At 29.8% G+C, this 10929-nt stretch overlaps 1 protein-coding gene across 1 annotated transcript; it reads left to right on the top strand.

The window, feature by feature from the left end:
- Nucleotides 1-207: 207 nt before the first annotated feature.
- On the top strand, nucleotides 208-10417 carry LOC148181087 (homeobox protein GBX-2-like). The gene is made up of 2 exons (XM_088041546.1): nucleotides 208-688; nucleotides 9628-10417. Exons 1-2 carry the CDS (start codon nucleotides 442-444, stop codon nucleotides 10098-10100), a joined length of 720 nt encoding a protein of 239 aa, XP_087897672.1. The 5' UTR covers nucleotides 208-441; the 3' UTR covers nucleotides 10101-10417.
- Nucleotides 10418-10929: the final 512 nt, after the last annotated feature.

Below are 10929 nucleotides of genomic sequence, written 5' to 3'. Positions count from 1 at the left end.
GCATTTTGCTTAATTGTGTTTAAATTCGAAATTGGTTTGAGCGTCGCCAAATTGGAGCACGTAACAATGATTTTCCTAACCCCAGTAATTAATATTGCTATCAGATTTACTAGTAACAGTGATTGAACAAATGTGATTGGCCATACTAGAACCAACAGACTAACTGGGGAGGAGTTTAAAACAAGAAACCGCCCAGTTCATCTCTTCGCCCCGTACAGAAGTTTGTACACGTCGCAGTAGTTTCAGCGATCAGTGTCACTGTGACTTTTTATAAGAAAGCATTGATATAGTACGTAGTCCCTAATTACCGGTAATCAATTGTTAAATTCTACATAATTAACTTAATGACAATTTGCATTAAGAACATTAATTGAATGGTGTTAAAATGATGTCATTTTCTTAAATACTTTGTTAATTATTGTAAAAGTTTTGTGGTTAATCATGGAACCGTCTAGTGAAGGAATGATTCAACCTATTACAACAATTAGTGAGACTTTGACAAAACCTGTGCCTAAACCGTTCTCAATTGAGGCGTTAATGAGTGATAGTGGTCCGAAAAGAAGTAGTAATATTGCTTGGAATTTGAGAATGCCACATCAGTATCAAATTAACAGTAAAGATACGGATTCCGATGGAAGTCTAGATATGGACCTTGCTCAGGATTTATCTAGAAGAAGTCAAAAAGAAGGTAAGGTATTGAATTTATCAAATAGTTTAGTAATAATTCTGATTTAGAAATTGAGAAATTTGATTAAAAATACAATCAATAATAATAAAGTTTGCGGTAGCGTACCTACGTCTTCGTTATAAATTGGAAAATATAAATGCGGATATAGCATTAAAAACTGTTTCAAAAAGTTTTTATATTAGAACGTAAAATTGCAATAAATTATAATTAAATCTATAATTAAATTAATTAAATAACGATGACATTTATGGAGTGACGTGCCCTACTGCAGATTCTATAAAAATATTAATTGCCACCGAAATTCAAAACTTGAAATGTTTTTACATTTTAATTTGCGTTTTATTATTGCCTTAGTTTTGCATTTTAAATTGTTGTTTTGTTTATTTACTTGTGTATAAAAACAGCAATTATAACGTACCAACGAAAAATATAATTAGGTAATATTTCTCTAGCTTTCGCAAACTTATTCAGTTTATTAACAAAAAAGAGAGTAAATATCATAATGATACCAAAAACGCTGTAAAATGATATTTGGTAGGACTGATATTGATGAACTTGACATTTTGACTAACTAGTATATAAGACAACGATCAGATCTGCTATAAATTTCAAATTATTTACAAGTTACACAAGTACACAAGTCTTTTGAGTTTTAACTCTGAATTGTATCAGTGCTTTTATTACACTTATATTCATCAAAAATTCGAACTAAACGTTCGATACCAGGTCGTTAAATCGAATTTTTCTTAAAGAGATAAAAACAAAAATATTGAATAACGAGAATGGATCATTTCAATAAAGACATTTTCACGGCTCTATAATTCGAATTTTTCTAAAAAGTAATAAAAAATGTTGTATTTTGCCATGACTGTTCGGCGAATCGTTTTAATGATTATTCTGTTTATATTTAAATTTTATGTTACTCCTTAGCCCAAACTTGTTTGAAACAAAAAACAATTTCGAAATAAAATTCATAACTTTCGCTAAATCAAACTAATGTTGTTAGACCAAATTAGTTTGGACGTCATTTTTTTGACATTTTGACATTTTGAAAATTTGAGTCTAGTTTATGCATTACTGTCAATTTGACATGTAAAACTCAAGCAATTTCTTCAAAAATTTAACAATTTTATCTCTATTGCAATCAAATGACTTTGACGTTCAAAATAATGATACCGCGACTATATCTACAAGAATTAAATTATGATTTCGATACATTAACCATATTTTTTTACTAACTGGTTTTAGAAATAAAGTTTAATTAATGGATTAAGCTGAAAATAAAAAAGTGAAAAATTACGATGTGTTGGAGTAACAAAACTTTGAAATTATACCTATATATTTTATCTGCTACAGTGCGAGCAAATTATTTTTATTTTATTATTTTTTAATATTTTCAATATTTATGTGTGGTAATGACAATAGAAGTTTATGTACCAGCATCAACGCAATCGACTCTGTCAAAACTGACAATAATAAAAATAAACTTAGAAGTGCAAAACGAGTCTATTCTTTATAGCGTTCAAATTATTTCATCACATTTTTTACAGTTGATGAAATTCTGTATAAAAAAAGACAAAAAGTGCTTTAACCCAAGTTTCTTCAACTTTTGAAAGTACCATTATACTTGGCTTTGTAGAAAATTTTTCAATGTTGCAACATTGTAAAACTCTAAATATTGGTTGCTTAGTTACGGGGACTGCCGAATGTAAAATTTTATTAGAAGAGATTCAGCAGCATTGCTAAGTTTTTCCTTTAATAAAAATCCATATTGCGAAAAGGAATGGGTTAAAATTAATTTTGCTTTGGTTTCTGAGATGGTTTAACTGAAAAGGACATGATTCTTCCATTCATGGGCGCCTTTTTTTCATCACCCTGTATATTGTCATTATAATCGATGGTTGCAAGATTCAAAATAGATCTATCTTTTGTAAAATAAAGAGCATTTCACACTTGACAATTGACATTGCCCAAAATTTCATGAACTGAAGTGGACATATTCTGATGATTTCTTAAATGCCTTTTCTAGTTTTAGGCAGATTCTTAAATTGTTTCAGGTTTGCAAATCGTCAAAAAAGCTCACTTATAATAACAATAAATTAAATATTTTTTTTACTTATATTTAAAATTGTACTATACATACTTAGGTAACATATTATCTACATATTTTATATTTTAATCGAATGTGTCCGAATGACAGATCATTTATAAAATAATTCGGGCAAGCCATGACTTTGTTTCATATTCAGTATCACTTAAAAAACAATTAAATTGAGTTTTTTTTAAACGTCATGACGTAAATGATTGAGATTTAGTGTTACCAAAATCTCATTAAAAGTCATGACCTGTCTAAGTTTTTACTCAACCACTATTTGCATTTTATTATTAAAATAAACAATATCGATCTTACTATTTTAGTTGATACTCTTATTTTAAATTTTAAATAATGGGTAGCATAAGTAATTTGTTTACCATCACGATAATGTGCCACCAAACACCGTTCAATTGACTTGACACATTTGAAAAAAATAGACAGGGACGCATTTCTGCAGTTTCACCTGTTTTCATTTGATTGCAAAATGTTGGGACGCATCTGATTTCAGATCAACAATAATTTGACAGCCTATGTGCAAAATTTGCCTAACATTGGCCAAAACTTTTTATGAAGAAAGAGAAGGAGACGAATACCCAGATATATGAAAAATTGGTACCTAAATTACATAGTAGGTAAATTCCGGGTTAGATTTTAACCATTCTCTAAAAATACATAACAAAATAAATCGATCAATATTCTGTCTCTCTAATTTTATTTAACTTTTAGTTAGTGATGATATTCAATTTAACCACTGTACCAAAAACTTTCTTGACCGTGATTGGATTGGAACTAAACCAAATGTTAATTTTTATAATGTTCATAAATCTTTAAGGAAAATGTTCTGCCAATCCAGGGCTTTTAGGAAGTGTTCCCACTCGCATAATAAAGAGTGCTATTAATATCATTTACATTTAGTTTATTCAATTACCACAAATTTATTGTAGGGAGTGAAAGAGCAGACTAAATGTATGGCCAGATTATAGTTCTTGTAAACAGTTTATTGTAGGGTGGTGAATATTAAATGAATTGCATCGATAACGTACGGAGTATATTGTTGATCATCCCTCACAACTAAGGGGGAACGATATTATTGATTTCAATTTTTATTTGGGACGGCAATATTTTATTATGACCGTGGTTCATAAAGATGTGAAATTAAATCATCTAGAAAATAATGTTCAAAATTGAAATGAAGCTACAGTGTTTTAATTTAGCATAATTAAGCATATTACTTGGGCTTGCCAATACAAACATTTAAGTCCAACTGGCAAACATGCAAGGAAAATAAAATTAAGTATTCTGGCAAATTTTCAATCTGTTTCACCGACAAAATTAATTTATTTATTCAGTTTCATCTGCTTAGATTAGTTGGACGTGCCTATTGTTAGAATGTGCAATTTCCACAGAGTGAAGACTCAAATTGAAGGTATAAAATGAGGGCTTCTATGAAATCAAATTGCTTAGACCTCACTTACCAACTTTATAATAATTCTAATATAATGTAGGTACTATAGTGTACGCATAATAATTATGACTAGACTTTATCGTTTTTGAAACAAACAACGTTGACAACTTGAAATTATAGAGGAACCAATTCTTAGTACCCGGTCAACGATACATCCTGCATTTTGAGTGGTTCATTTGAACGGCGCGTTTATGCAACGCAAAGAATATGTTATTAATTTAGCATTCGTTGTTACAACTGGAGGCTACAGAGGTATGTTACTAAAATGAATCATTATGGTAATTTGTTTACCATACCTACCGGGAAATGTCTGTCTTGGATTTAAATTATAACCGTTGAGGTGATGCTCGTTGAAAATGATATTTCTATGATAAGAACTTTAAACTTGATCTCATTTCATTTTTGAGAGCAAAAATCAAAATAAAACCGAATCATTATAGAAACAATATTGTCTTTATATCTTTCAAACATGGACGGACTAACAAGAATAAAACGTTTTCTCTAGCCGTAAATTTGAATAATTTTGTGCATTATACTATCGCGGAATCAAAATTTCGAACATCAAATTGATTGATGTTTAAAAATTGTAAACTGTCCTTTGATTTTATAACCTTAAAATTTATAAACGGCACAGCAAGTGTCAGAAATTTACTTTAAATGTCAGTCACAATGACAATAAAGCTTGCTTTACATTGCCATGTCAAAAAGTGATGTTCGAAATTTTGATTCCGCGATAGTAACAATTAATAGCAGCAAGATCGATGACAGACAGTTGCAAGCATTTATAAATTACATCATTATGTTCAAGTAGCGACTGTTTTTTAAAAAAGTAATATTGACTGATCGATCAGTTATTGTAGGTGTACAGCAATTCCATATCTCACGGGTGCGAAAAAATGACAACAATTTTTTAATTTATTTTCGACTAAGAGCATTTTCAAGCAGAAGTATACTGTAATTAGGTAGGTTACAGTGCTGCAAATTATCTAAATAAAATTTGTTGAATTATGATTGCAGATCATAGAAAACAAATTAATTTGTGGTGTCACGGGTGTGACGCGTACAAATTAAATTTATTGTTTTTAATAACATTTTTTATTTTTCTGTGAATATTCCTTTTCCTTTAGTACACAAATATATGAACTATAGACATACATTTTAAACCTCTTTGTAATTAAAATAACCAATTCAATTATGGACTGTATATTTTAGAAAACTGTAACGGGTGTGACATAGGTACATTTGCAACGGGCGTGACAAAGCAAAACTTGTTAAATAAACATTGCAAAAAAATACTAAAAAATAAAAATAATATAACAGAAAGACTAATTTTATTAATGCTTGTAACATTTTGAACATAGTAAGTTATATTTTACACAGGCGGAAGCGCCCACAGTCCCGAGTTTCGGTTTCACAAATTGGTTGAGTGTACTTTTATCCGCTAAACATACATCCATGTACATCCACCCTAAACTAACTTCTTAATTTGGACAAAAGATGAGATATTGTTGGATTTTTGATATTGCTTGAATATTTTTACATAATATCCATTCACAAAACATAAAAGTTACTATGGTTGGCGATAAAAAATAACCCTAAATGGAACAGTTGGTGAGATTGGTAACCAAATGAACATTTGACAATTATAATGCCAAAATTTCAAAATGAAATGTTTAATTTCGACTCACTCTGCAAGAAAGCGTAAGAAATAGATCATTTCTGCATTGGGAAGTTTCAACAAGACACTAAGACGTTCTCTAAGGTAAACTAAAATTAAACAAACTGAACTGACATTGACAACAAACTTCAAAGTACAGTTCCATGAAATGATGATTTAAAAGTACAGTCTGATTTTGCAGAAATCAAAGGTAACTTGATTTTTATGTTTTGTGAATGGATATTAGTTGATTTAGATATGTATTTTGACTTTGAATTTATCAGTATACAAAATATTGATATTATTAATTAATTTATTTTATTAATCTTTGCAGAATTGTTGATATTGCTTTTTTTCGAACGGTACGTTTAATTGTGCCTCCTATACCATTCACAGCTTCTTTACCATGGGTGCATTATAATAGAAGTTGTTAAGACTAAGTGTATGTACATGTTTGAACCTTAAATCATCAAATTTCTAAAGTCTGATCTAACAATTATTGTCTCGCCCGTGACATTTATTTTCAGCATTCCACTGATATATCTTTTTACTATAATTAGTGCAAAAATTGCATTATTATTTGTTACTTTGTATTTAATTTTTAACTCCACAGATTTCAACCAGTTTTGCCAACTTTTGTTAAAATGTTGTCACGGATGTGACAAATTTTCTTACCAAAGTTTTCAAAAACAAATTATCAAATAACTATTTTATGTATTCAGTATCTGATGTAATAAGTACCTACCTACATAGTTGAAATTTATTTGTCCACTAATTTTAAATTATTGGAAGTGATATTTTGAGTGAAAAAAAATAAGTGAAGTTAAGTGAAAAACTTAATTAAAGTAGATGGACGGAAGAGTAGTAAAAAGAACGTAGATATTTAGTATCAAGTAGCAAACATTTTAGACATTCTTGATTTTGGTTAATTTAAGATCTATAAATTCAATTTTTAACAAAATTATGTTTGTGCAAGATATGTTTTAGTTTTTAATGTGTCAGGTTCATTTCGTGTGGAACTGCTGATTATATCATTAAAACATTTTGAGCGAATATTTCAAATTTCACGGTCAGCTATTATTCACTGTACGAGTAAGTAAAAATTCAGGTACTTATATCATCTAATTAGTGTTATTTATTGTAGGTATAAAAATGTATTCGACATTATCGAAGATTTATCGTGTAACTTTGACTAGGAGAAATTAGTTGACTCGGTTATTCCGTGGAAGTAAGATTTTGCCACTGCAAAACCATCTTTAATGTAACTTATATATGAACTCAATCAATTTATTCCGATTGAAATGGAAATATATAGGCAATGCGTTTTTTATTCTAACAGAGATGTTTCTGATTGGCACTCATTAAATTGGATTTTATTCATCGTTGTGCAGGAAGCTTAGAAAAAGATGATAGTTAGAGAAAACCCGCTTGATTAATGGTCGATTTAACACATTTATTACTGATTCCAACAAATTGAATAATGACATACATTAATAAAAATTGTTGGATATGCAGAATTTGGTTTTTCATTTGTGTGAATAAATCAACATGATTCCAACGGCTACTGCAATTAAAAAGTATATTGATCAATCAATCATTCAGTAATAGCGGGCTGTATAATTAATAATAAATACCTAAGTAATATTGCTATGATATAAATATATATCGTCAGCTTAGGTAGCTAAATCCATTTTAATTTTTTTTAAGGGAGGTCAATAAATCTCAATTTTTCACATATTTGTCGTCCACTATAAGATCTGAAAACTTGGATCCTGAAAATAGAATGATTCTTCATTAAACTTAAAGAATCGAACGCTAAATCTTTTGGTTTTCGTTTTTACAAAATCGAAAAAAGATTTGATCCAAAAATGGACTTTATTTAACAACTTAACAACTTAAGCCGACAATATATGTAAGAATATAGGTATGTACTTAGTAGATAAGAAATGATGCAATAAGTATAAAAAATGAATCATTTTTCATTGATACCTATTTCATAGGGTTTCTTAATAAACTGCGTTGTACATAGATAACTGGCTATAACAATAAAATTGCGTATATACATATAACTAAATATCATGCCGCATTTTGATGATTTTTGAGGCTATAATGGCTGTGGGTTTTCTAGAATTTGGTTATGCCAAACTTACCTACAAATGCTGCCACTATCAATCCTGGCTGTTTTATTAATTTTTAAATCCGTCAATGTCGTTAGGCCTCAATTTTTGTCTGTGGGTATAATGTATCTCTTTCGACTCTCTATAGTATGTAGCAGTTCACAACGTCAGAACAATAATGTACGTCTTTTTTTAAAATTAATTTGATGACATTTTCTCATGATGTGTACCCTAGATTATTTTCTGTTTTACCCAAATTTTGTAATTCTTTTTCTCGCTGCTCTATTGAATTTATCCAACTTCAAAATCATTACTGAAGTTTGTTATGAACATAAATTTCCTTTATTTCGAGAAAATTAAAGTCTATAAATCTTCTTTTTCTTTATCTATTTTTTGCATTTTTTGCTCTTTATTGAAGTAACTATAATTTTTTCTAGCTCGCAGTTGATTTTTTTGTCTATATTTTGGTTGCTTTGACTATTTCCCTTTCTTTCCTTTTATTTTCGGTAAAATTGTAACTTGTTCGTATTTGACTCATTGTTGTTCTCATTCTATGGATTTATCTTTCTTATTACCTTAAGGGGAATGGGAAAACGACTGAAAAATACGGAAAAATGGCCACAAAAAAACGAATCTTCTTCAGAGTTTTAGATCATGCGGTTTCAGATTCTTTGGTGCATATTCCGACATTTTTGTCTTGTAGATTATCCTAGAATCCACCAGTGGCAATTTCTTGAACAGCAAAGAACTGAGTATTACAGTTTTACTCCTATTTCAGTTCAAATCCAACTCATTTTTCTTCATATTCTTATTAAAGCTCGTTTGTATATTAACTCAAAAAATGTAATAGTAGTTCTTTTTATTGTCGTTACCATTATATGTCTCCTTTCTCATATTAAAATTAGATATCTCCTTTTTTTATATTAAAATTAGATACATATCTCCTTTCTTATATTAAAATTAGATATTTTGGGGTCTCTCATTAAAGAAATTCTTCGTTTTTCTACACCAAGTGTTGTACAAGTGGGTGCACCAGTTTTACCTCTTCCTGCCCGCGGTATTTGATCGTTTTTTGTGTTTTCATCGTTCATTTTTCGATTCTCTTATTCTAGACGTAATTCTTCTTTTGGTACACACACCTACGTGTACATTCATTTGGTAGATATTTTGTTATCTTGTTTTAAAAATAGGAAACATTTTTATAAAAAAAATTATAAAATCATGACAAAGTCGTGTAAGCATTAAATAATTTTTTTTTATACTTTATATCTTACACTTGTCCTTTCTATAATAATAAGTAGTTAACTAGTTACGTAGTTAGAAAATTGTGAGATAAATCTTTGACTAGCAGTTAAATCTTTTATGATCTCCTGTTTTTGCACTCTTGAATTGTATCTAAATGGTGTTTCTTTTTATCTACTTTTAATAGCTACTTAAATCTACGGATCATTTGTACGATTATGTATAGGTATGTATGTAAGAATCTATTTTAGATGAGTAAGATCGGCATTAGGTATTACTTTTGAGAGCTACCTAAATTGTTTAGACGTTATATTTTTTGTAATAATATTCCTATACTAACAAGTTTATTTCTTTTAATTTCAGGATCAGATGAAGACGAAGCCGAAGAAACTCAAAACTCAGACAGTCCCTGTGAAGGTCCCGGTTCAACGAAAGCTCGCCGCCGTCGCACAGCTTTCACCAGTGAGCAGCTTCTAGAACTCGAGCGCGAATTTCACGCAAAAAAATACCTTTCTTTGACGGAACGCAGTCAAATAGCCTCAGCTCTACGTCTCAGTGAAGTCCAAGTAAAAATTTGGTTCCAAAATCGTAGAGCCAAATGGAAACGTGTTAAAGCGGGATTAGGTGCTGGACCTCATCAACCCAAAACCGGTCAACAAAAGAGTAAACTAGTAGTGCCAATCCCTGTTCATGTTAATAGATTTGCTGTCAGAAGTCAACATCAGCAATTGGAGCGAGCCCTTGGGGATTTAGCGGGTAGAGTTTTAGCCAGTCATGCTGCATTGAGAGCGGGTTTAGATCTGCATGGTTATCATCCTTCGGCTCCGCCACACTGAAGTTGAAAGAAGATTTTTTTAAGTGACTTTTGTGATGATTGTTTTGGAGTGATTCGTGGAAGAATACATCAAACTGTCCATTATTTTCTACGGTGCATATTTTTGTTACTAATAAATTCACTGTATGAAAATAACAGTAATGTTCTCTCAGAAATAACGTGCAATAGATATAGTTTTAGTAATTTCAGAAGAATTTGATTAAAATATTGTTTCTTCAGTACGCACTGTTTTAGACAAAAAACATGTCGTGTAACTTGTAAAAATAAATAGTATTCTCAGTTTTATATTTCCAATATTGTAAAATAAAATTATGCATGTTTGATCTAACCTATTTTTTATTCGTTCGTATAAATATGTGTAAAATTTGCTAGATAGACACCAACATAAATTTAAAAAAAAGTACTTTTTAGTAATTTAACTTCTTCATAAAAAATCAGAAATTTCAAAAAAACTATATTTTTAAGACAGAAGGAAAATATTTTTTACTTGACAATGAGTCTTCAATTAAAAGTTTTGCATCTACAATATATTGGGTAGCTCTATCTGTAAATCCATCTGACAGTTTGAGGTCAGAGGTACCAACTTGTAAGGAAAAGCAGTATTAGACTCGATAATTTTCATAAATATTTAAAGATATCAAATAACATAAATATTACTCCATTAAAAGTTAAAAACTTTTTCAAAAACCTATAAAAATTGTCTTTGGACCACCTTCCTATTTAAAAAAACGTGCTTGTTGTTATCTGAAAATGATTTCTATCTGATCTATTGTGCTCAACAAGGTGTATCATTTCAGTTTCATACATTGAGAGTAAACGAACCGTATGAT

Source organism: Gnatocerus cornutus, chromosome 1, assembly GCF_029298725.1.
Source record: "Gnatocerus cornutus isolate USDA-ARS CGAHR chromosome 1, icGnaCorn1.1, whole genome shotgun sequence".
Lineage (NCBI taxonomy): Eukaryota > Metazoa > Arthropoda > Insecta > Coleoptera > Tenebrionidae > Gnatocerus > Gnatocerus cornutus.
Note: the sequence above shows the minus strand (reverse complement) of the source record. Positions and strands in the feature narration are given on the sequence as shown.

What these genes read in the sequence shown, in the direction of transcription:
- LOC148181087 (XM_088041546.1), top strand. Translation starts at nt 442, where the DNA reads ATGGAACCGTCTAGTGAAGGAATGATTCAACCTATTACAACAATTAGT. An exon ending in TAGAAGAAGTCAAAAAGAAG is followed by an intron (nt 689 to 9,627) that starts GTAAGGTATTGA and finishes TTTTAATTTCAG; the next exon opens with GATCAGATGAAGACGAAGCC.